This window comes from Citrus clementina, unplaced genomic scaffold (assembly GCF_000493195.1).
Source record: "Citrus clementina cultivar Clemenules unplaced genomic scaffold, Citrus_clementina_v1.0 scaffold_5, whole genome shotgun sequence".
NCBI lineage: Eukaryota > Viridiplantae > Streptophyta > Magnoliopsida > Sapindales > Rutaceae > Citrus > Citrus x clementina.
This window is the reverse complement of record NW_006262201.1, coordinates 34,633,177-34,659,288: the sequence shown is the minus strand read 5'-3', so window position 1 is coordinate 34,659,288 and position 26,112 is coordinate 34,633,177. Positions and strand designations below refer to the sequence as shown.

General features: G+C 34.2%; 4 protein-coding genes across 5 annotated transcripts; 2 read left to right on the top strand and 2 right to left on the bottom strand.

The window, feature by feature from the left end:
* Nucleotides 1-33: 33 nt before the first annotated feature.
* LOC18040992 lies at nt 34-1,760 on the top strand. The gene is made up of 4 exons (XM_024185071.1): nt 34-158; nt 664-769; nt 908-964; nt 1,451-1,760. The coding sequence occupies exons 1-3, from the start codon at nt 49-51 to the stop codon at nt 920-922; spliced, it is 231 nt and encodes a 76-aa protein (XP_024040839.1). The 5' UTR covers nt 34-48; the 3' UTR covers nt 923-964; nt 1,451-1,760.
* Nucleotides 1,364-6,278, bottom strand: LOC18042972 (protein NPGR1). Of its 2 annotated transcripts, none has more exons than XM_006433573.2 (6): nt 5,937-6,278; nt 5,291-5,552; nt 4,912-5,185; nt 3,386-4,617; nt 3,001-3,148; nt 1,364-2,858 (listed from the first exon to the last, which is right to left on the bottom strand). In XM_006433573.2, the coding sequence occupies exons 2-6, from the start codon at nt 5,489-5,491 to the stop codon at nt 2,548-2,550; spliced, it is 2,166 nt and encodes a 721-aa protein (XP_006433636.1). In that variant the 5' UTR covers nt 5,492-5,552; nt 5,937-6,278; the 3' UTR covers nt 1,364-2,547. The 2 variants fall into 2 exon arrangements, with proteins under 2 accessions (XP_006433636.1, XP_024040837.1); XM_024185069.1 differs by having other exon boundaries at nt 5,961-6,278.
* A 2,947-nt stretch (nt 6,279-9,225) lies between these two features.
* LOC18042971 (increased DNA methylation 1) lies at nt 9,226-10,983 on the bottom strand. The gene has a single exon (XM_024183836.1). It carries the CDS (start codon nt 10,981-10,983, stop codon nt 9,226-9,228), a length of 1,758 nt encoding a protein of 585 aa, XP_024039604.1.
* A 5,873-nt stretch (nt 10,984-16,856) lies between these two features.
* Nucleotides 16,857-18,387, top strand: LOC18042970 (F-box/kelch-repeat protein At5g43190). The gene is given in 2 exon segments (XM_024184525.1): nt 16,857-17,646; nt 17,649-18,387. Coding segments are annotated over 2 exon segments (1,116 nt in total). The 5' UTR covers nt 16,857-17,027; the 3' UTR covers nt 18,146-18,387.
* Nucleotides 18,388-26,112: the final 7,725 nt, after the last annotated feature.

The following is a 26,112-nucleotide window of genomic DNA, read 5'->3' as shown; positions in this document are numbered from 1 at the left end:
GGCAGTCACAACAAAACATAATATCCCAAGTCGAAAGGGGAGAAAAAAATGGGATGCTTTGATTGCTTCGATGGGGGAAACAAGCAGCAGAGGAAGGAACAAGAGAGATTGGCTTCTGCAGAGGCTCGAGCCAGGGCTGCTGAGGCCGCCCAAAATCGGTATTCCTTTCTTTCCCCTCTTTTACTTACAACAACAACAATAATAATAATTTGATTCTTGTTTTTCGTTTAGCCGTTTAACTTCATTAACTGTTATTGAATTGCATGATATATGTATCGATCATGTATTATGATGGAAACAGTTCCCGTTATAGGCACATCGAAGTTGAATTGAATAAACCTCTGCTTTATAACAAAAAATAAACTAATCTCTGTTTGACTAGCTATATCTAAATCAAGATTTTCACTTTTTCTACTACTTAATGGGTGTCAGGTTTTGAAAGTCAGGTTTTGAAATTTACTTGCCGATGCTCTTTCAAATTTACTATTTTTTCTCCCTTCTTATGTAGCCCAAAGCATAAATGAACCTTGTACTTCTATGTCGAAGTATCATCTAAAATCTTACTGAGAAGCTTTCTCGATGAATCAGAACAAGTCATCTACATAGTTGCATAGAGGTTTCTCTATAGATCAATCCGTACTTATGTTTTGGCAATTATTGCAGGCAAGAGCAGTTTGAAAAGTCTGCCGCCGGAAGAGCTGCTCGTGCACAGATGGAAGCGATGGCAAAGCAATCTGCTAATACTAACAAAGGCGAACCAGTTCTAAAGGTTCTCCTTTTCCCCTCTGTTTGAAATGCCAATTTTTATTGCTTTGGATGTGCAAGCAAAATTTGTCCTTTAACCATTTCTCCTTCTTAGATGTACCATGCTTGTTTAACATTTATGTGTTTTGTGCTTTGGGTGCAGTGGCAAATGAACTGATGACATGCTACTTGTCTGTTTACTACATCTGTCTATTTTCAAGTGAGTGAATTTGCCGCCTTCGAATATGGAAATAAATTCCTGCTATGAAATAAACCATATCTTTAACCTGTCTCTCATGCATCAAGTACTTTATCTCTTTTCTATCGATGTACATCATTAATTAGAACATAATTCTCATTTAGAGGAATTTGATTATGTCTATTCTCAAGGATTCACATGAACAAAAAAGGAGATAAACTGTACTGCAACTAAAACATTATTACTTTGGAGTTGTTTGCGTGACCTTTGCTTCTTAAAAGATGTTTCATTGTGTCTAGTGTCGCTTAGTGAGAGCATTTGAGAGCCAGTGTCTATTGTTTCTTACTGAGAGGAACATTGGAAAACCAGCTATTTATTGGAGCAAATGTCAAGCTAACATGTTTCTGTAAACAGTTTTACTTTTTTTTTTTTAAATTAATCTTTAACCCAAAAAGAAAAAAATAGTTCTTTTTACTCAGCATTGACTCAGAATGTCTGTGGTTCCAGAAATCAGTTCCCCTCGCTTATTTCCAGGTGTTGTTTTCTACACATGGAGTCCTGATCGATTGAGCTGATTTCTATGCTGTGAGAGAAGCGGATGGCCAGTAACTTTTCAGTCTGTTTAGCATCATTTAGATTTTCCTGTGTAATTATTCTTCTTTTGTAATTATGATTGTGGAAAAAAGATAATAAATTAAAAAAATATAGCTTTATGTTTTGCTCCTCTGCTGTTTCATACAACAAACTGTATGTTTCAATGATGTGGTTTACATGTGCTGTTTCACTTGATAAGAGGTTAGTGAATCACTGCTGATGACATTGCCTGTGTTTCTTGTTGTATTGATCCACTTGAGTGAGTTGGTTTGTTTACTACTAACTGCAGATTAGTTGTGGTAACGTGCAGGTAGAGAGCCTTCATTCTTTCAAGAAACATATGATTTCATTGTAATATTGCTAAATGGCCTCAGGCAAGGCTCCTTTGATGGTGAATCTATTTCCAGATAGGAATCTTTCACATCTGTTCCAATACATTGTTAGTACCACAATTCTTGCCGTAGAAAAGATTTTTTCCTGGAGGTTGAAGTGTAATAGTATGAAGTACAACTGTTTTGTGCCAAAAGAAAAAAAGAAAAAAGAAAATAAAAAGTGGAGGTTTGGGCGCGCGTTGGGAGGACAAAGTTGGGATCCTCTTCTGAAAAATTCTTGGAAGCCAGGAACAGTGTTATTCAACTCCATAAAATAAATTGTCTTCCGTGAGCAGGTGCAGATAAATTACGAAATCTTTCAATAATGCAAAAATATTTCATTAATTCTGAATTTCTTGATACAATGTTCGAAGATTTCCAAGATCCTTGAACATTTTCCTAGTCTATGACCTACACTACGCTTTGATATAGACACAACTACATAACATAAGTGTTGCTATACATTTTTTAAGGAATCTCACTGAAAAAATAGTGGAATAAGCCATATTAATCAGCTATTTGACTCCCATCTTCTCTGTGTTGCAACCAACTCAAGCACTGCCCCTCGGCCTCAGTTGGTGAAGATGGGCAAAGATCCCTTATTCCAGTAGTCATCTGCTTAAGAAATATGGAAATCCATCAAACGAAGCTTTGAACAGGAGCAGACAGTTTGAGTTCATATGCCGCTTGAAAATAGTCTGCTGCTTGCTGTAATGAGCCCTCCATCTTTGAAATCAATCCAAGGTTCATCCAGGCGTCATGATTCGTTGGTTCTAATCGTAATGCATTCATTAAAAAGCTTCTTGCTATAGGCATAGATTGGCGACCAAGTTTCATCAGTATTTCAGCAGTTGAAATGATACTGGGAATGCAATCTGGTTCTATTGCCAGTGATATGGAGAAGGAGACAAGAGCTTCCTTGTATTGTGATTGAGCTTCAAACAACATACCTAGAAAAATGTCATCGAAATCAAATAGAAGTTACACTTATGTAATTTCATGGTATAAGACATCAAATGGATCAAAGGTACTCTCACGCAAAAAAATTGTTTTTCTTACATTCATGAACTGCTTTAGAGAGAGGATACTTACCCGTTGTATGCCAACTACCGGGTGAATAAAATTCGATTGACTTGGCTTTTTCCGTACAAATCTCTGCATCAGGCAATGACCCAAGTTTCATGTAAATAGTTGCCAAATCTTGCCAAGTTGCTATTTCCAAATTTTTCACACTTGGTGCCTGTAAAAGATAGAATAATTTAGAACAGGAAACAAAACCATTTTTCAGGATTTGGCGGTTGAATCAATCACATCAGAGCATCTTTATGATCATTCACCAATTGATGTCACGTATACTACATATCACACCAATGTGTCAGATCACATCATCACAAATGTCTTTTTCCAGAGGTTAAAACAGTTTGAAGCAGTTCGCATGTTTTAATTGAGTAATGTGAAACCTTCAAGGAATACACACCTCTGAAGTAATATATTTTGTTTTATGGAAGTTCTTGGAGTGAAGCTCTCTTTGTGCCTGAATCATAGCTAGCAAGATTCTGTAGGTTCCTATTGCTTGCTTGGGCTGTTCCTGAGCAATTTGAAGCACAGCTTTCAATCTAAGAAGTTCCAATTGGTCCATACTCCCAGCCTCATCTAAAGAAAAATCAACAATGGACTGAGCATCCTTTAACCTTTGGTCTGCAGACAATATGAGGGCTAATAGCTTCCAGCCTCTCCCTGAGTTTCCAGCCACTGTGTCAGAATACATAATTGCATAGTCAAAAGCCGCTTCCACATTCCTCTGCACAGCATGTTCTAGCCCAAGGTAATACATCATCTCTGGATCCTCCCTCTCATTCAGAAAAGCACAATTTAGAGATTCCAAGGCCTCCTTCTGGAAGAAAACTCTTTCAGTATCTGATATAGACTTCCTTGCTACATTTCCATAACAAATGCCAAGGAATTTATAGGCTTCAGCCAGGAAATGCTCTTTTTGAGAAGTAGTGGATTGAATTACTCCACGGGCAAACTTGATCCCTTCACGAGCATTCTTTTGATCTAGGGAACACAATTTTGCACCCAACAGAAACGAAGGGATGTGCGGTCTACGCTTAGCCTCAGAATGACACAACAACTTCTTTAGCAGGTTCAAGGCTGCTTCATTCTGCCCTGCAGCACTGTAACAAAGAACCAGAATGTACCACCTCTCTGCTCGATTGTAGATGCCCGGAAGGGCCTGCTCCACATACTCAGCTAGTAATTCAAACTGTCCAGTAACTGAGAGTGCATAAGTCAGATGGTCCATAATTTCTGCATCCCACTCCATTTCCTTAGACGCCACTTTTTCCATGAGTATTAACAACAATAGGATTGCCTCCTCAACATTATCTTTAGGGGCAATTGGACCCCATACCTTCAATTCAGGAGGAAGTCTTGCTTCAACACCACCATAGAGTAACGTAACAGCCAAGTCTCTCTGTACACTTGCTACTTTCTTTGGATCTAAATTCCATGGCTTCACCAAAGCCCGACGATATGCAATAATAGCTTCTTCAAGCAAGCCAGCCTTTATCCACAGATGTGGGAGCAACTCTAGAGCTTTGTGAAACATCTCCTGCAACTTGCAGTCCTCTCCAAAACCCTCAGGCATACCATTAGGCAGTCCTGATTCAACTATGTCCAGAATTATTTTGCACTCCTTTGCAGCCTCTGATGAAAGAGAAATTTTCAGTTGCACATCGAACTTGCAAATATACATACCAATCTATTGCAATCCCATCCATAAGGACCATCATTGCTTTATACAAAAACCACTAAAATTACAAAAATTTGTGCCACCCACTATGTCTAATCACATTATTGTCCAAATAACATTCATCAAGAAAACATTTTTTTTAGCTAGATTGTCATGCATTACAAAAGTTTCTACAGAAACGGCTTGGAAAACTGAATTCCATATAAACAATTTCCTGTGCATAATGTGAAAAGATGGGAAGGTAATACCTTTACAATGTCCGAGTTCTTCCAATGATTTTGCCTTGAGTAAGATTGCTTCCAGAAGTAAGCTGATCGAGTGCAATGACATTAAACCAGGAGGAGGCACAGAATCAGCCTTCTCACCCTTGGAACGATGCTTTCGCAGTGGTCGTGTTCTCTCGACAACAGCTCTGGTCATTCTAGGGGTTAAACTCACAATATCAATACCCTGGAATACCTGAAGTGCAGCATCATAATTCCCTCTCTGGTACTCGAGCCTCCCCAACAAAGCCCTTGCTTCCTAAAACTCAATTCAATTCAAACCATTTACAAACCAGCTATCAAAACATAACAAGCAATTAATTAAGAAGTTAATCATGATTAGCAATAAATCACCCAAACCCACTTCATAGTTTAAGGAGAGAGCTTCTTTGAGAGTTGATTCAGCTTCATCCACTTGAATATCATCAACTTTGGAATCCCAATCTCCAGTGGCTCTCGAAGAAAAGCCACTGGCCGAGAAATCTCTAGTGGCCAATGACTCCGGTGACTGTGGTGCATCCTCGGCCTCGAATTTGAATTGCTCACCTGAACAAGCACACAACATCTTCCCCAACTCCAATGCTATTTTCAATTTCTATTACGAGACAGCTTCAGCCTTCCCGCACCTATAAATCAAATAAATTAAAACCTGAAATCATTTTTCAACTAGTATATCTAACAATACCCATTATATAGTTAGTTAATGATAAAGAATTGATTAAATAAGAAAAGGAAAACCAAATAATAACTTTACTTATTTAAGTGTACCATGCAATTTAAAAAATGAGCTGTACAAAACAAACAATGGAGATCTGCCTATATAGCAGCTTGCGTAGAACCAACAAAACCATCAATAAAGCTTAGTAAATAAAAATGAAGCGACAGAACAAAAATCATCTCATGTCGGAAAGAGAGAGTAAACAAGAACAAGACAAGCATTTTTAAAAGAGAATAAAAAAACAAATAAATAAATACATGCGAGAGAGAGGGGTAAGAGAAGCGAGACATACAAGAAAACGCAACATTGGGCTTACAAAAAGACGAAGCAATAAACAATGACGCGATTCTTTCGATTTGTAGAAAATGAGATGGGCGAAGAAGCCATGAGGCTGTGACTCTGAAAGCCAGTCCCAGCTTTGTTCAAATGGTAAGTAAAGTTGATAATGAAAGGGAAAGAAGCAGATATAGAGATCTGATTACGACGTTACGTACATGGGCATTTTGTTGTTTTGTTAATCGTAGAATTGGTTGATGAGCGAGGAGCTACTCCCCCGCCTGGTTGTTTTGTTTTGCTCTCTTTCCGTTTTGAAATTTGGTTTGGTTGTTTTGTTTTGCACATTGCAAATGCATCACTACTAACTACTAACTACTAAGATGAACGAAAGCGATTTGGGCGCCCACTGGCCTGCACCATGGAGATTTTGAAATTCCCAACTTACCCCTGTTCTGTCATCGGTTATCGCTCATCACTGCGTCAGTGTCATACAACTCGCAAGCTTTTCGCACAGGCATTTTATCTGTAGCTCTTTATTGTTGAATAAATAATATGAACAATGTCGCTCAAATCTATGACATTATATTAGAGTGACATGTTCATTAAGGGTCAATTATGGTAATACAATAGATTTTAAAATAATTATTACTAATTATACTATATACAAATAATTAATTGTACAAAGAATTAGTTGAATGTTTAGCAAATTTTATTTTAAGAAATATTATAAATCCTAATAACAATCACAAGTATTTAATAAGGCAAATGCTATGTTACAATTAATGTAACATAGACACTCAACAACAACCACACAAATTATGTGGGCCCATTATTTATGTGGTTGTTGTTGAGTGTGTATGTTATATTAATTGTAATATAGGGGCTCCCATTTAATAAAAGATCCCCCTATCTTACATGCACGTAAGATAGAGATTGTCTTTAATAAATATTACACTTAAACTATCTATAAAAATATAAATGATAGAATTAAATAAAATATTGAATAAAGTTTATTTACATATTTATAAACATGTATATAAAATAATTGATAATTATAATAAATATTTTATATTATTAATTTTATTTTTGTTATCTCAAAAATAATAATAATAATTACTTCTTTAAAATATGCTACTTTTAAAAATTACCGTAAGATGAAATGACTTTATTAAAAGTGAGTTTTTTTAAAAAAATTAAAATATTAAAATTAAATTTTTTTTTTTAAAAATCACCTCCCAAAAATAATCTTAAAGGAGCCCTAGCATTACGGTTGATTTGAGGGCCGAGTACGGGGCAACCACAGTATTGGATCGTATGATCGAATCATACGGTCAAAATTAAAGGGCGCCCGAATCACTACAGTTTAACGCAATTTTGAATTCAAAAGAAGCACCCACCCGGTTATGAAAAAGCCTTGACATTAGCAGTGATTGGCTGACAGTGAGAGGGCTGGTTAGCAGGTGGTGATTAACTGATTTAATTTTTTTTTTTCTCTAACTTATTTAAAAGTAATGATACAGCCACAAACTCTTGTACAAATTTATTTTGTACAAACTGATGTGGCATGATAAAATTGGTTGAATTAAATATCACTTAGCCCACATGATTTATTTTTATTAATTTATATTTTCATTCAACCAATGAATTAATACCACGTCAGTTTGTACAAAATAAATTCATACAAGAGTTTGTGACTGTATCATTACTCATTGTTTAATGGCATCCCACATTTGCTGATGGAATAGATATTAAAATATCCACGAACAAAGATACTGCTACTAGTGACACACAAATCTAGGCATTGATTTAACTAAAAAAAAAAACCACAATCGATCATACTAACATCATTGGCGGTAACCTTTTTGACTAATTTCATTTTCATGATTTCATCTGGGTCAGTTAAAATTACATTACATAAAATTTTTTTGGCAGCAATACTAATAATCACGTTTGTACGTTCACACGTGCACAATGTTCAAGAACAAAATCGAAACACGATCGAGCAGAGCAATTATTAACTGGGAACTCATGACAAAAGCTTTAAATGCAAATGAAAAAAATGCTAAAAATGTCTGAATTTAGGGAGGCCGGAAAGAACGGCCAATACAGAGGTAAAAGTAAAACCAGGACGAATCACGTGATGTAGGCATGTAGCCTATGCCTCACTCTCAAAGCTAGCTGGCTAGCTGCCAAAGATTCTTCTTGTGGTACCCCGAGCAGCGCAGTTATGGTGTTTACATTTTTCGTTGTCGTATGTGTGTAGTTTATGTATTTTTCTTTTTCTTTACAGTGAGCCAGCTTTGTTGGAGACCCATGGCAAACCCCCACTTCGCTACTTTTTTTTTTTTTTAATTTTAAATATTGAATTTTCTTTACCTAACATTTACTATGATTTATTTAATTATATATATTTTCATTAATCGAAATTGATAGTTGACTAAACCCGCAACCCCCACCTGCCTCGTACAACTCCCGCTCCATAATTTCAAGATTCTTTATTATCGTGAAGCAACTTCTATCTCATTCACATTTTCCATAATCTTTCCACAACGGTGACCCGACTCCTTGACTTCCTTGCAATAATAAAGTTTTGGAAATAATGATAATTGATATCCCACCAAATGAGATGACATGGACGTTCTATATTAACAAATGACTAAAACCATAAGAAGTTAACAACTACATCTTTATTTACATGTTTGTTTACATTAAAAGGAGTGATTTCATACCTTAATTAAAACAGTGAAGTGATGACTATGTATTCTCATCCAAATTGTATGTTGGGCTCAAATAGCCTTGTAAAACGGGCCAAACATAGGCCTACAAACTGACGCATACAATAGCCCATTCTCTCTCTCTCTCTCTCTCAAAAATTTGCTGTTCATTCAACTCTAATATGTCTTCCTGTTGGGTTCATCAACACTTCCATGCCGACTATTTGCTCAAAAAGAAAAAAACAATCTATCAACTCTTTGTTTACAATTCAGCTAATCTCAACGTGCTAAAAACAGAAACTACTACAATTGCGTTTCATCGCTGCTTCCAGGGAAGCAACGATTCCAGTGCTGATAAAGGCACCTTCCTCAAAAGCTTCTGGCACATGGTGGTATCTTGAAAATCCAAGAAAGTATAATCTGAGTACTGCAGTCTCTCAGACTCCGTCATCTTGGAAAAGCCAAATTTATTAGTCCACGTATCAACTACGCCAGGGACTGCAGGTAGTACCAATCTCTCTACTCCTAGTTCAATTAGAAGCTTTTCAAGTTCATTCATCAGAACACGACACATACCGAGTCTGCGGTGCTTCATTCTAGTAGCAACGAGTGGAACCTCCGCACAGAGATCACTTCTTCGTTCCTCTCCAAAAGAATCGTGTAGAATCCCTGAAAGTTTAGACGGTTCAAATCCGATCTTCGATTGAAGATAACGTCTTCAACGAGATCCCTTTCAGTTAGAACATCTTTAATGGGCTCAAAGCATTCGTGCATCACATCAAGAGCAACGCTCAACTTGCTTTGATTCTCCATCAAAGCCTCCTCCATCTCTTTTGAGTTGCTAGGACCGTGATGATCTCTAACCTCCATAGACTTGAGTAATCTCCATGTTAAATCATCCACACCCAACTGAAAGGGTTTGTCTAAAATCTCATGAAGGCAAGAAGAGATGACTTCACATCCATCGCTGCAAAACCACTTATTTTGCGAACAATTGTTCAAGTTAATTGCTCTACTCTTTTCTATGCACCCTACGTGAAAGTTATGCTCACACTGACCGCAAATACGAAGAACGTCATCGACCGAATGCTCGGTCTTCTCTTCAAATTTTCTTTTGCCGATGCCGCAGATTCTGCAACAACACGAGGGACAGAACCAGTTCCCTTTTGGAAGATCATTCAAAACGAGGCAACTCTTATGAAATGAAGAAGGACAGTCATCGCATAACACGAGCTCGCCTCCATATTGACATATAGAACATATCTCATCATTTTGCTTTTCATCGCTGGTAATGGAATCATGTTGACTTCTTGTGGAACTTCTGTTCTTGCACAATATTTTTTTTTGACATTCTAAGAGAGGTTTGCCGCCTTCATTCAAAATAATGTTGGCGGTTGGTCTATGTTTCTGGCTTCCGGCATGAGCTTCAAATCCACTCAGCGTAAAAACCTTGCTGCAACAATCACACTTGATCCCATCACGACGTATTTGACCTTTTGCCAACGGACCATTCCTACCACGGTAATGCACCTTTGCCTCGGGCAACACCCCATTGTTGTCTATAAGCCACGAGAGTATTGTTCGAGGCTTGCAGTTTGAAGGACTAGCAAATCTTTCAGGTGACCGTGCTCTCTTGCTTGATCTCAGTACAGCGGTACGCTTTTGATCGTCCTGAATTGGCCTGCCAAGCTTTCCATCAACCAAGGGTTGGTTATTCTTGTTCATTAAATTTTTCTTTCTCTTTTTGTTTGTTTGTGATACCTCTGAATCTTCTCCATGCTTGGTGCTTGTAGTGGCAGATGGTGACTTATTGCAAGAAACCATGCCTTTAGAATCAAGACCTTCATCCATACAGGCTTTGCATGCTGTTCGAAGAGAAATATAAACAGCTCCACTTGGTGAAGTGTAGCGCAACTCACGTCTATTTCCCTTTGTAGTGTACCAAAACGACCAACCCAAAGACAAAAGATGCATCTTAGCTTTCAGTAGCATATCCCGATTGCTCTTATTTTTCTTTTCTAGTCCATGCTCGTACCAGAACACAACAGCTTCGGGGCAATGCTGTGGAGGAATATTTACAACTTTATCGTGGGAAACTTCAGATGGAACATCATCGACTGAATCTCCCAGTTCTCGACAGACTTGGCTAAGAGAAAGGTAAGGATTTCCGTTTGGTGATGTATAACGAAATACACCTTTGGAACTTGAATATTCGATTGTCCATCCCAAATGCTTAAGATGTCTCCTAACATTAACAATGAGTGCAGGATGCTGCGTGCCCTTAATAGATAAATATTTTCTAATGACTTCAGGGCAAAACTTAGGAACTGGATCAGCGGGCTGCCACATTATACTGACGCTGAATACCTGAAAGGAAAGAAAATTAATCTTCAAAAGAGACGTTCGTTCAAATCTGCTTAAAAGGAAAATGCAGGATCTTTGGAAGAGAGAAAAAAAAAAAGCCCATTGGCTGCAGTGTTGTCATGGTTAAGCTATCAGAACACATTGCAGTATAAAGTATTATATGACAAACAAAATTTGCACATTGTTGTGTCATTATTACCTCTCAGGCTTTGGCAACAATCACGCCTTATGTGAATCTTTACGAAGTCGTTTTAAGTAGTGAATAAATCTTAACCATTAAGTAGCAAAATCTGTCTTCAGGTTTTGTTCTTTTGTTCTCTTGTCCTTTGGCAAGAAATTTTACGGCTTTTGCGGATTTTGCAGCGGAATTGTAAAGAGAATTATAACGTTTATTGTTTCAGTGTTATTTGTATTAGTTCTTGTTTGTATAGAATTATACTTTCCTATTTCCTAAAGGTTTTAATTTTCCAAATCATATTTTGAGTCTATAACTCTCAGTTATAAATATATATAATTTTTATATTTTAGATACCTTGTTACGATAAAAAAACAAAAGATCTTTCTTTAATGAATCCAAAGAATCATCATACCATTCCAAACCATATTTCTTCTAATTACTAATACGAGTGAGACTGTTTGTACTGTAATTACTATACTAAACACCCATTTATTCTTTACATTCATGCTTAAAATTTACCAACCAAAACCCGATTAAAACTCCCTTTTTATAATTTCAAATATTACCCGTTTCTAAATTACACAAATCCAAAAAACAAAAACAACATATTATCTCTTTTTCACTCTCAGGCTTACATAATGATGCTTACATAATGATGGAGTGGAGTTGTCAAATTTAAAAAAATTAGGTGCTAAATAATCTGAGGAAATTTCATTTATTGCATCTCAAGCAAATAATCTATTTTTGCAAGCACTAAAGTATGCTAAGGCAAGAAAACTTTTGGTGAAAACCATCACCTATAACTCAGGAATATTCATGTTGTATCACTAAGAATTAATAATAAATTATGTAGAAGCGTACTTGAGTCTACAACGCTGAATTGCTTTCTAAAGTTGTGTGTTTGGCCTTCCAGATCTACACGTTCTCCTAAAAAATTCTTTAAGTTTCTCACTACTCTTTCTCTGATGATGGGATGTTAGTAGAGAATAAAAAGATATGTGTGATTTGGGGACCATAACCACTTATATAGACAACTTGTTCCTATTGTCATTGAGTATTCATAATTCTGCTCATTATATTAAAATGTTATTGGGTCTCTAGATATTAAAAGTCTACACCCTATTAAATACATTAAAACTCATAACACTGAAAACCTTAATAGGCCACCTTTAATTGGGCTTAATCTTGTATGACAGTTTGCAACACATAATTATTCACATATAAGCTTAACATTAGATTAAAGATCCAAAAATCCAACGTTGGATTAAAGACCACAAATGTCTGCATGTATGAGTTCTAAGACATTTAAAGTCTTGTTGGCTTTAAATCTCTTTATATTGGTTTGTTTCCCCTTGACACAGTTAACACATATGTTAAAATCCGTTAAATCTAAGGCATTGAGAATTTCGTCTAACAGAAATCTCTCAATTATCAGTTCGAAGATATGACCTAATCTCTTATGTCATAATGCAGCCACATTCTCATTGGTTAAGTTTCTCTTTAAACCTTGTGTACTTAATTACAAGTATTCATTAAATGAACTAATCGTATCAAGCATATAAAGATTATCGTCCCCTGACAAAGAACTAGAACCAACCAGTTTTGAATAATGAAACAAACTGAATTTTTCGTTTCTAAATGAACAAGAATAACCATATTTGTCCAAAGTGGAAACGAAAATTAAATTCCGTCTAAAAGACGGACTAACAAATGTTTCATCAAGATCCAAATAAAATCTTATCTTCAATAATAATCTAAATTTTCTAATTGCTTCAACTTTAACCTTCTTACCATTGCCCACATAGATGTATCTTTCACCATTATTGGGTTTTTGGCAATTCAGGCAACCATGCATAGAAAACTTGATGTAGTGGTTGCACCAGAATCTATGCACCACGTATGTCTAGGTATCAAAGTTAAATTACTTAGAAACAAACCAAACTATGCCCTTCAACTCCGTAAAATAAACATTAGTGGCTTCTCGATCATCCGATTTCTTTTGTTGTTTCTTTTGAAGTGTTTATCTGCAACTTACTTATCATTGTTCTTTTTCTTGCCCTTGTCTTTGCCCTTGTACTTTACTGAAATCAGATTTATCAAGAACATACTCATTCATGACATTTCGTTCTTGACAAATCCCTTTTTAATTTCCACATGAAACTCTTTAGCCGTAGTTATCCTTGTAGACATAAGGCCCCTAAATGGTTTTGGAATAGACTTTTTCATGATCATAGTACACATGTGATTTGATCTCTTTCACCTCTCCATATCCCTCTTGTCATCAAGAGTACTTTTACATATAAGAGGTGAGGGAGAATCAACCTTTAACGCAAGTCAAGATCTATGATTGCGAGAACTATTAAAAGATTCTTTTGCCATGATTTGAAGTTAGAGCCATTTAGTATAGGAATAGAATTGATGTTGACAGTAATATTAGTAGCAAACATAAGTAAACAGGGAACAACAAACAAACAAAAGAAGTTCTTGTTAGTCTTAAAACAAAAACAAATTCAACTAAAGGTAAACCCTATCTTAAGATACCGGACACTCATATTAATATTTCATCTTTGGAAAAAATATTAACTTATAAGTGATATCTTGGTGTAGTAATCAAACATTGATAATAAAAATATGTCAAACAATAAATCTTTCTTTTAGATGATTTATTGCTCACATGTAAAACTGAATAATCATCACTTGTTTATTACCACATGTGCACATGCAATTCTATTAAATATGGATCTTCCTTTGGGCAGATCGATATTTACAGAAATTACATGTACAGAACTGTTTATATTCCAAAGCAAACTGATTTTCACAAGGAGGTCACTTTGGCGACATGTTACTTCAATTAATTTATTTCAAAATATATATATAAACCTACCAATATTTAAATTTAAAATTACACCAAAAAATTTTTCTAAAAAAAAAGAGTCAAAGTTTGATCAACGGTCAAAGTCAATGTTAACTATTGACCAACTTGGGGATAAACTGGTTCGGGTTGACTCGAACTGAATCCTGAACCAACCTACTTGACTAAACTTTATATTTAATTGACCGAGCCCAACTTGCTAGGCCCAAAACTAAGTTTTATTAAGCCCATAAAACTTTAAGACTTAAATGAATAACTTTTTTATTTTCTACCGATGAGAGATTTTATAATACATTAGGGAGCTTTAAGATATTTTTCATGAAACCCTAAAATAATCTTTTTCTTTCCTTCTTGGCTTCTTCTATGCGGCGGCCATGGCTGCTGCTTTTAAGCTGTTTGCTGCTTTATAAACCCTTTTTTTTGTTAATATGAATTTCCAAATAATAATAAAATTCTCAAATTCCAGATTTCTAATATTTCGCAATACCAGAAAACAACCACATATTTATTCTCAAATTCAATAATTTTAATAATTTTGATATTATTAAATTCAAGAACACTAGAGATTTAATCATTGATTAAAAATAAATTTGATTCTCATTGATTCAACATGAAGAGACTTTGATACCGTTTGTTAGGGCAAGAAAACCTTTGGTGAAAACCATCACCTATGACCTAGGAATATTCATGTTATATCACCAAGAATCAATAATAAATTATGCGGAAGCGTACTTGAATTTTATAACGCCGAATTGCTCTCTTGAGTTATGTGGTTGGCCTTCTAGATATACCCGTTCTCTTACAAAATCCTTTGAGTTTCTCATTGTTCTCTCTAGAGAATAGAAAGATACCTATGACCTGGGGACTATAACCACTTATATAGACAAATTTTTTTCCTGTAGTCATTGGGTATTCCTAATTCGGCACATCATAGAATTAAAATATTATTGGATCTCTACACATTAAATGTCCACACCTTATTAGATATATTAAAGCCTATAACACCGAAAACTTTAATAGATCACTTTTGATTGGGTTTCTTTATATGACAGTCCGCAATACAAAATTATTCACATATAAACCCAACGTTGAATTAAGGATCCAACAATGTCAGATTAAAAAATCGAACAAAGCCATCACAAACACTTTCAAACTCACAAATTTCCTAATCAACTTTGCAAATATCCAAACATTTTTAAAAATAAAAATGCTTGTACGTGGATTTATTTATAGATTGCAAAAACGTGGTTTTGAGGGTTGATGGTATGTTGAAGAACATGTTGGTAAGGAGGATGAGGATAAAAGTTTATCTTCATATGTTTATGTTTCTCTTCTAGTATTTAGGAATAGGGTCTAGTACTTCTAGATAGATAATCTTATTTAAGGGCATTTATGTGATAAATTTCTTTCTATAAATTTGAAGTACCCAAAATAAATTTTAAAGTGTATATAATCTCACCCTTATTAGTATTCACAAAGACTAGGCTTTGTTAGAAACGTTTCATTCAAAGTTAGCACTAGTTAGCTCAAGAGATAAAATAAAAGAAAGATTTATTTAGAAATCAGCTTAGAAGCAATTAAAATGTTGAATTGGTTCCAATGTTAAAAAAATATATAAAATGCATAAACATCATTTTTTATATAAAAAAATTAAAAATTAATTTGCTAACAAGCATATATAAATGTGGGTGATAGCTACATTAAGGACTTGATTAGAATTACTTTTAAGAAGTTCAAAAGTGATTTTAAAAAGTTAAAAATTAATTTTGATGTTTAGTAAATTTTTTAGAAATCACTTTTGATAAAATCACCTTATTTTACAGCAGATTTTAAAAAATAAGAGCGCAATAATTTTTTCAAATATAATTTTAAGAATATTTTTTATATATAATACAATTCTATATATCATCTACTAACTACGTGTCATGTCATATATTATTCAGTTTCTTTCTTTCATAAAAGTACGAGAGATTTGTGATAACGACATAGCCTTGTCCCATATATATATTTTTTAAATATTACTGTGCTTACAAAATTTGAATAGAAATTATCCTAATCTTAAAATACGATTTAATATTACTATAATTGATTATTTATCATCTGACTGTCACTTAGTATTTTAATCGTCCGTCACATTACATCACGACGTCTGTAAGTAAAACTGATGACAGTGATAATGATGCACTGCCTAATACGAAATTGAGGTGGAGAGTGCGTGTTTAATGAGCTATACAAACGTTGTATTTATAAATACGCCGGTGAAAGAGAGAGGCTGTCATTGGTGGCGTTCGTGCAATTTGCAAGTGTTAAGGTATTAGGCTGTGGAAATGGAGCCCATTTATTTTAGACTGTTTGATTCCCTCGGTGCGCCGTAGCACCCTTAGTTTGACTATAAGTTCTTTATTGATATGATTGAAAATCAAAAGCGATAGATTAGTAAATGACATTTCACTATTGTCAACAACTAATTAATGAAAGAGAAGTCTACCTTACATAAGGTTAAAAAGTTTATAATTACATACATTTCGATACAAAATCTTTAACCTCCACCCAGTAATGAAGTGGGTAGGTGACAGTCATCAGGTAAAAGTGTAGTTGTGAAAAATCATTCATACCTAAGAAATCATGTTCAAAGGATGAAGTAAATTAAACATTGTTTTGAAGAAATACTGATATTATTAGATCAGTAGTAAAGCACACACTTGTTTACCCAACGACCCAACTCACTGGTTGTTTAATGAGCTATAAATGCAATTAGTGTAGTTGTTTTTTCTTATTTAATTCATTAGAAGCTTTAGTTCATACACCCAACAAGAAAAGAGAGAAAAAAGTCGATGTTTTGATTATTTCCTAGGCTTACCGACTTAGCCTAGAAGACTTGTGAGAGTACACGACAAAGTGAAAGACTTTATATGAAACACAAAAACCCATGTCATTCATTAGATTAATACAGTGAAGAAAAATTAAAAAAAAAAAAAAATGGTCCCAAAAAGAAGAGAAATGGATCCTGCAATTTGGAGCAGATTGCCAGAGGATTTGCTAGATCATGTGCTGTCTTTCTTACCTCCCAAAATGTTGCTGAAATTGAGATCGACTTGTAAGCATTTCAATTCTCTTTTATTTTCACCTTCTTTTCTCTCTAAAACTAAATGCTCTTCTTCAGCTTTCTCTTGTTTCATATTGCTGTCTCACCCGCAGTGTTATGATCAATACCCTCTTTATGACTCCACTCATGGAACCTGGCGCAGGTTATCTCTCCCCTACTCTCTCTTGCTACCCAGCGCTGCTACTCTTTTATCTTCATCTAAAGGGCTGCTTTGCTTTTCCCTTCCCAGCTCATCTTCTTTTCTTGTTTGCAACCTTGTTACCCTATCTTCAAGAACCATCGACTTTCCCACCTACCCTTTTGACTTTGAGTTGCTCACTTTGGTTTCCACACCATCTGGTTACAAAATCTTCATGCTTTTCGCAAAATCTTTTCCAAATTATGCTTTTGTTTATGATTCCACGGACCAATCTTGGTCAAAATTTGATATTGATGGTTTCCCGTTGACGATCCTTAGTCAAAGTAGCCATCAAGAAGGCGTGTTCTATAAAGGTCACTGTATTTCACAACCCCAGAGCCATTCTCGATAGTGCGCTTTGATTTGGAAAATGGCATATGGGAGACACCCAATGATGCTAATGACCATATGACTATGATGCTACCCCATGAGCTTACCTTTTTTAGGCTGGTGAATGATGGTGAAGAAAGCAATAGATTGTATTTGATTGGTGGGGTTGGAAGAAATGGGATCTCAACGACTATGAAATTATGGGAACTGGGATGTGGGGGGAATTGGATTGAAGTTGAGAGAGTGCCTGAAATGATGTGTAGGAAATTCATGTCGGTTTGTTATCACAATTATGATCACGTGTATTGCTTTTGGCATCAGGGGATGATCTGTGTTTGCTGCTACACATGGCCTGAGATTTTGTACTACAATGTTGCTAGAAGGACTTGGCATTGGCTACCCTCATGCCCTTCTTTGCCTCACAAATGGAGTTGTGGCTTCAGGTGGTTCTCTTTTCTTCCACACTTGTATGCTTTGGTTTGACTTTTTTTTTTCCCCTCCTTAGTGAATTGGATGCTGTTGTTGTTAAAAAAGTTTTATTTAAATGCAGATGTACATGTAGTGTGTGTATAATACTACAGTGTAGCCTGTAATATATTCGTGCATTGCATTTGTGATCTACTTGGACCAAACTGATTGTTTTTTACACCCATAAGTTTGAACTATTTGGCAGCTGGTGCTAGTGGCTCCAATTGATATGCTTTCCATAGAGGTATAGAATTAGAAACGCCAGTGTGCAGAGGATGGATGGAGAGTTCAGTGATTCAATCTACTAATACCATTTTCATCGTAAAAAATTTATAAATAATATAAAATTTCTCGAAGAGGCATCAATCAATAAAAATATAAAATAAAAACCAAAAAGCGCGACTACATGCAGTAGTAAACAAAATTAGCACAAGACTGGAGTTAAAAGTTGGCTTGGGCAACCAGTGACGCTTGTGATTGTGAAGCAGCCATATATACAAATGCCATAAAAATAACAAGACCTTGAATACAGGACAAAATGACAACGTCGCGTCCCACAATTCCACCAAAGTGATAGCAGCATCGATAACTTCTCATCAAAATGGAGCTGCTGACGCATAAGAGTTACCGAGAAAATTAGAAATGTCACCAAAAGCATGTGCAAGAGTTGACAACTAGCAGTTCTGCGTTGCTTCTTTGGCCGAGCAGTGCTAGCGTCAGTCGCCTTTGGGAGCGACTGACGCAGTCGCTGCTTCTAAGGGGGACAAGTGTCCCTTGTCTTTTTTGTACTTTATTAAATGCTTTTGTTATTGTTTTAGCTTTTACTTGTAGCACGGATTACCAATTGTAGTCCCTGTAACAATTATAATTTTATTTTTACCCATACAATTGTAATGAAAAAAGTCTTTTGCCCCGACAATAATCTTTATTCTTTATGCTTAATTATTATATTATGATTTCCTTCAATTTTTTTTGAAAAAATAATATTTATTTAAAAATTTAAATCGATTGCAACATTTGTTTAACATGACAATAACAACTTTACATAATTTTTTTCACTTCAAATTTTATTTTTCTGAGATAAGATTTAAAATGAAACATCAATGCACCATTATTATTTTTCAATTCTTATTTTAACCCCTCTCTTTTATTATGATATTTACAAATAATTTGAGATGAATGTCCTCTTAATTATCAGTGGAGTGAATTTAACTTATTTTGAACTTAAATTTTGATTTAGATATTCAAACTATTTCGTATAATTAATTTAGTATATTCAAATAATTTTTTTATTATAAATATTAATATTTTTGTTAAGTAATTTAGTGACTTAGAGTAAAAAATTATTTTTACTTTTACAATTTGTTTAATAAATTTAATGTATAGTAATGACTCCATATGTTTTTTAATTTCTTAAGAAAAAGATTAAACAAATATATAAAAGGTGATTGTATAACAAAAGTATTTAATAAAGTACAAAAAAGACAAGGGACACTTGTCCCCCTTAGAAGCAGCGACTGCGTCAGTCGCTCCCAAGGTGACTGCGCTAGCACTGCTATCTTTGGCATGGTATGTAGAACAGTTTTGATGCTTCCATTTTGTCAAAGACAATTTTAGAGATTCCACTTTCCACAGCACTTCCAACGTCACCATCCCAAAATGAAAATCCCGAAAAAAATATGAATTGGTGAATTGTTATTTATACACACACACGTACAGAAAGAACAGGGAAAAAAAAAATGCTGTTGTGAAAGTCAAAAGGACAGAGAACCATGAGAATGAATTCAATTAGAGTGCAACATCTCCATGGCTAAGCCATCAAGATAAGAGTCTCTCTTGATCTGAACTTTCTTGTGAAAAAAAATAAATAAACAAATAACTTCTTTGGACACAAGACTTTTTTGTTCGTGTTAAAATGGAAGCCTCCGACATTAATTTTCAACAACAAAGTAGAAAAATTCTAAACTTGATTTAGCTAAATAACAATATTCCCTTTCTTTATAAGTTCTTAAATCAGTGAGATTCGTAGCTTATTTAGTTCTTCTTAATGAAGATCTTGTTCATCTGTCATGCCTTTATGCTACCTAACAAGTTAGTTCTTGGAGAAGCAACGTGTACGGGTCAATTCGTTAATGTTAATTTTTTGGTTGTGTGGGTAAGATGCAAGAAGAAGATTGTGAGATAGTACCAAATTAAAAAAACAAACGGAAACAAGTGAAAACAAAAGCAAAAAAACAGAAACGTAATAGTTTCTAGCAGTATACTTGGTGAATTCACCGATACATGGCTCTTAGCTAACCCCTATACCGAAAGCAACGCTTGTACTTCCAATGTTTGCTGATATATCAACGAATTGCTTCAAAAGAGCAGCATGTTGACAGCAAAAGTTCCGAACCTCCAAATGCAATGTAAACAATAGGAAGCCACAAAATCATTACAGTGCAGCTTGCATCTCCCAGGAGTTATAATCAGGATGTTTAAATGAAGCAATGGCTTTTGTGGATTCTGGGACATCTGTGATGGCAACAGCTGACAAGATCTGCTCAACCAATGGCCATTCACTAGAAAAAAACACGAGCTGCAGTTTACATCAACTATGGAACTCTTATACATAATCTGAAAATACAGAGACGTTACTCTTGAATCTTGGGTGATAAAATAATATCACAATCTAAGATCTTCTTCTCAAGGAAGGACAACACATATTGGGTTGCCAAGCAAAAGAATTCAAGCCTGCCCCTGTTTATCGGCTATGAAATTGATGCTACCGAAATGTGGTTGGGACATTTGGTTCACTATCCATCTAACGAACAAGTTTGATATCCCTTTAATTCAATAACGCGCACACAAAAACTGCTTCATGTTCGACTCACTCAATCCTTATAGTTCTAGAGGCATCTAATATCCAGTGGAATGATTATAATCTGTCCTGACACCCAATGGAATATCAAACACCCCCTTCCAGTTAATACTATCAACAAACTGTGCCCAGGATAGAACACATACTAAAAGAGAAACGGTCAAGAGGTCATTAACTAATTGAAACGGCAGACGGATGAAAGTGGTTATTAATATTTTAGCTCAACAAGAATAACAATAAGATTAACTGCACTTCAAAAATGTAGTGTGTCCACGAATGAGATGACATGAACATTTGAGTCCAAGTAGCTTTAACATACTTGCAGCAAAAGAAGCATTCAGCTACATAACTGATCAATGAACGCAATGACATAGCAATTTAGCAGATCCAACCAAAACTCTGACATGAAGTTTTCTGCCGGCATAAAGGCTAAGCTGACATGCTGTAATATATATTTATGGTGCATTGCATTCGGGTGTATTACATTAAGTTACAATATAATATCGTATTTGGTGTAGTATGGATTGTATTATGTATTATATTATTTATTATTATTATTTTGTATTAATATTAAAAATAAAATAATATTATTTAAACTTATTAATATTTTAATGTTATATTATGAATTTTTTAAATTAGTTATTGAATAATCATTTTATATATTAAATTATATAATAAAAATAATTTAATGATATGCTATCATCAAATAATAGAATATTATTATAATATTATAACCTAATATTATAAAATAATTTAATTTATTTTTACATGTTAGTTATTATAATAAAAATGATGATATAATATTATTAAAAAATAACACAATATTATTTTTTCATATAGTTATTATAATCAATTATAAATTAATTTTTATTTCTTGATGTCGAATAAAATTTTTTAATTTAGATTTATTTTTAAATTTAATATTTTATTAAATAATAAATTATTAAACAATTAAAATACTTTTTACATATTTAAAAAAATAATTAAATGATTTTATGTAATAAAAGTAAAATAATGTATTATCATTTATTTGTTAAATTTTTAGGTTTCGTAATATATTTTATTTTATTATTAAATTAATTTCTATTTAAATATAAGTATAAATTTATATTTAATAAACATAAATTTATTATAAATTATTGAATAATAAAAGTAAAATTATTAAAATTTAAAATATAAATAATACTTTAATGCAATACAAACTAAATCATATCTCTCATGGGATAATTTTTGCTTCTTTCATTGTTGTTCGAGGGAGAAAGAGGGAGCACACGACCAGACATAGCCTCGTGCGAATTGTGCTCCCCTTAGCTAAGGCATGAGGGGATTCACTCGAGCATAATTCTCCTTGTCTTCGCGAGCAAAAGATCCAACATGTGTGATTGGTTGGGTGATGCGAGAAGAAACCTCTCCAAGTCGATCATAAGATTTAGTCAAAGGTCAACCCGTGATTTTTTTTCCCAGATATTCGAGCACAGAGCTAATCCACTAATGGTCATATGGTTCACCCCTTAATGGTGGTGCACCAATTTTGGGGCGGTGGTTTTAACACCTATAAAAGCCCCAGCGAACTCTTTCACTCTCCCTTAACTTTAACAATTTCTCTCATTTAACTTGTTTTTAGATTAATTAGAAAGTTTTCTTGTTCAAAAGCAAATTAAATCAAGCCACTCGAGTTATGGTATAAGTTTTTCCCCAAAGGCCCGATTATTGACTTGAGCATCGGAGGATTCACGCCGAAAAATATCTAACGTCCCCCAAACTGTTTTTGTGAACATAGGTGAATTTCGCAGGAAGTTCCCGTGGTCGCTGGTGTTTGCTCGCGAAAATTCTGAGTGTTGGCATGGACACCTGCTCGCAACTACATCAACTAAATTTCTGCATCAACAATTGTATTAGTCATTTTTTTTAATGCAGTACAATGCAACTAAAATTGAAACCAAACAAGAGTTATATTGTAATACTAATAAAGCTGCCAAAAGTCTTCACGGTATTTCGTCAAAATGACCTTTTTTATTTTTTAAAGTAAAACTACATGTCAGCATAAAAATATTACTCAACAAATTAACGGCAACTCACCTTAAATTGATAATATAAGTAACACGGTTAATAAAGTCCTCCATCCTCCATAATCCTTACAACTCCGCAAAAGTTGGTTGATCGATGCTGTATATAATGTGCTCTCCTCATCCGTTAACAATTTGTAAATCTTTAAACTTAATTATTAGGAGTCCAAATTAACTACTCACACAGTCCCGCCTGCTTCAAAAGCATTTAGAAGATGTTAAATGTTATATATTTTGTTCCGGTTAATTTATTTTATTTGTTTCTTTCATTGTTTGAATAAGTCAAGTTAGCTGTTGGAATAGTTAGAGCCCAAACTAGTTTGTTAGCTATTTTGTTGGCACATGCCTATAGTCTTGGAAGGATAGTTGTAATCATTCTTTATTTAAATTCCAGAAATAAACAGCTGGGGTACCCTCTCTGAACTTGAAAACACTGACATTATTTGTGGAGGTACAAGCTCCCTCAAATGATCCTAGTACATTCAACAACTTTTACTTCAATATTTTCACAATAGGCAGAAGAAAGAAAACGGAAACTAGCTCATATATACTAAATTGGTATCAGAGCTTGGCTATAGATCAACGAGTGGAACAATTGGAGAAAGCCATGGAAAATGTCGTTAGACAAGAAGATCTCTTACGACAATTAACAGAGACTATCAACAAGCTTAGTATAAGGGTAGAGTAGATTGCTAGTCAGGTGAATGAGTCGGCAGGGAACCCCAATGCTTGGATGCAAAATGAAGATGATGGAGAAAATTCTGTTGCCCCAAAGAGCACACCAGGTGTTCGACAGAAAACTAGTAAGAATCATCAAAGTCAGTCTCTAGGGTTATATTTGCCAAAAATTGTTAAAGTTGATTTCCCTCGTTATGAAAGAAAAGGGGATCCAACTATATGGCTATGCAAGGCAGAGCAATTTTTTGAACTCCATGAAATTTCGGCTACTGAACGTGTTCCTTTGGCATCTTTTCATCTGGAAGGTGAAGCTCATCTATGGTACCAATTGCTACGACAAGAGTTGTCAATTGTCTCTTGGGAAGATTTTAAGAAAGAACTAAATTCAAGGTATGAACCCAATCCATACTTGGATCTCCTTGCTGAATTAACTCGATTGTAGCAAACAGGTTCAGTGCAAGATTACCAAGAAATATTTAAGAAACTTTTGGCTCAGACAAGACCAATGGATCAAGCTAGGCTAGTCACTTGTTTTGTTGGAGGTCTTCGGGAACTCATTCGAACTGATGTTAGAGACAACAAGCCAAACAATCTATCATCAGCCACTGTACTGGCTCGATTATATGAAGCTTGTGATCTTACTCAAAAGTAATTAAAGTTTTTGTCCACACATTCTGAAGCTCCAAATGGTTCAACGTCAACACCAATAAAAAGGTTAACCATGGAAGAGATAGATGACAAAAGAAAGAAATGATTATGCTTTAATGCTGTGTTTACTTTCTAGAGTGGGAGTGTAGAGTGTGGATTCCTCTCACTCCAGTGTTTACTTACCATTTTTAAGGGGGGAGTAGAATTCCCACTCCGTGGGTCCCACCTAATTTTGGAGTGGGAAATGGGATTCCCACTCCCATGGAGGGAGGTGGGAGTGGGAATCCACTCCCCCCTCTTCCCTTTTTACCCTCATAATTAAAATAAATAAATAATATTTAATAAAATAAATAATATCATATTTATTAAAAATAATAATTATAAACATATTTATTTTATTAAATTTAATAAAATAAAAATAAATAAATATTATATTTATTTAAATAATAATATTATATTATTTTATAAATTAAATTCATTAAAAATAATAATATTAAACATTAATTTTAATAAATATTATTTCTTTATTTATTTAATGATAATAAATATTTTATTCTAAGAAAATATTAATTTTGTACTATATTATCAATAATACTGTTTCATTTGTGTTGCTATTATTAATAATTTTTATTCACATAATTTAAATTAAAATTAATTAAAAAATTATGATTTACATAATTAAGAATATTAATAATTATTATTAATTTACAAATATAATAAAATTTTTATTTTATTTTTTAAATATATTTTTATTAATTTTTTAATTACAAATTATAATTATTTAAATAAGGGTAAAATTATAATTTAAAACTATTTACTCTCAATCCAAGACAATGTAAACACATAAATTGAATTCTGGTTTCAATTCCATTCTCTCATTCCAATGTATGTAAACAATCTACTCCCACTCCCACTCCACACCCCCAATCCTAAGATTCCCACTCCTCAAGTTTCTCACTCCAATCCAAAATGTAAACGCTACCTAAGTGTAATGAACTATATAGTCCTAGACATCGTTGTAAAAAACTATTTATGATTCAAGCTTGCTTCAACGATAATGATGCTGATGAAGAAATGGAAATTATTGAAAGAGCTCCGGAAATTTCGTTGCCACCATAATGAGTTCCTGGAAATTGGCTTCAAGCATTTAGCCTTGAGGACAAGGCTACAATTTAAGAGAGGAAGAGTTGTTACATGTTCTATATTTTATTCCAGTTAATTTATTTTATTTGTTCTTTCATTGTTTGAATAAGTCAAGTTAGTTGTTGGAGTAGTTAAAGCCCAAGCTAGTTTGTTAGCTATTTTGTTGGCACATGCCTATAGTCTTGGAAGGATAATTGTAATCTTTCTTTATTAAAATTCCAGAAATAAACAGCAGGGGTACACTCTCTGAATTTGAAAACACTGACATTATTTGTCGAGGTATAGGCTCCCTCAAATGATCCTAGTATATTTAACAATTTTCACTTTAATATTTTCACAATATGCAGAGGAAAGAAAACGGAAACTAGCTCATATACCACTTTGATATGTAATTAGCAAGAATCTAAAGTAATAATAGCAGTGGAGAGAAAAGAATTTAAAGAAGACAATAGCTTTGGGGTAAATAATCCTTTTTTTTCGTCCCCTCTTTAAACATTTAATAGGCTTTTTATAAAAGCCAATAAGAGCATACAATTCCATTACTAACTACCTATAAACCACAAAAGATACACACAAACTTAACAATG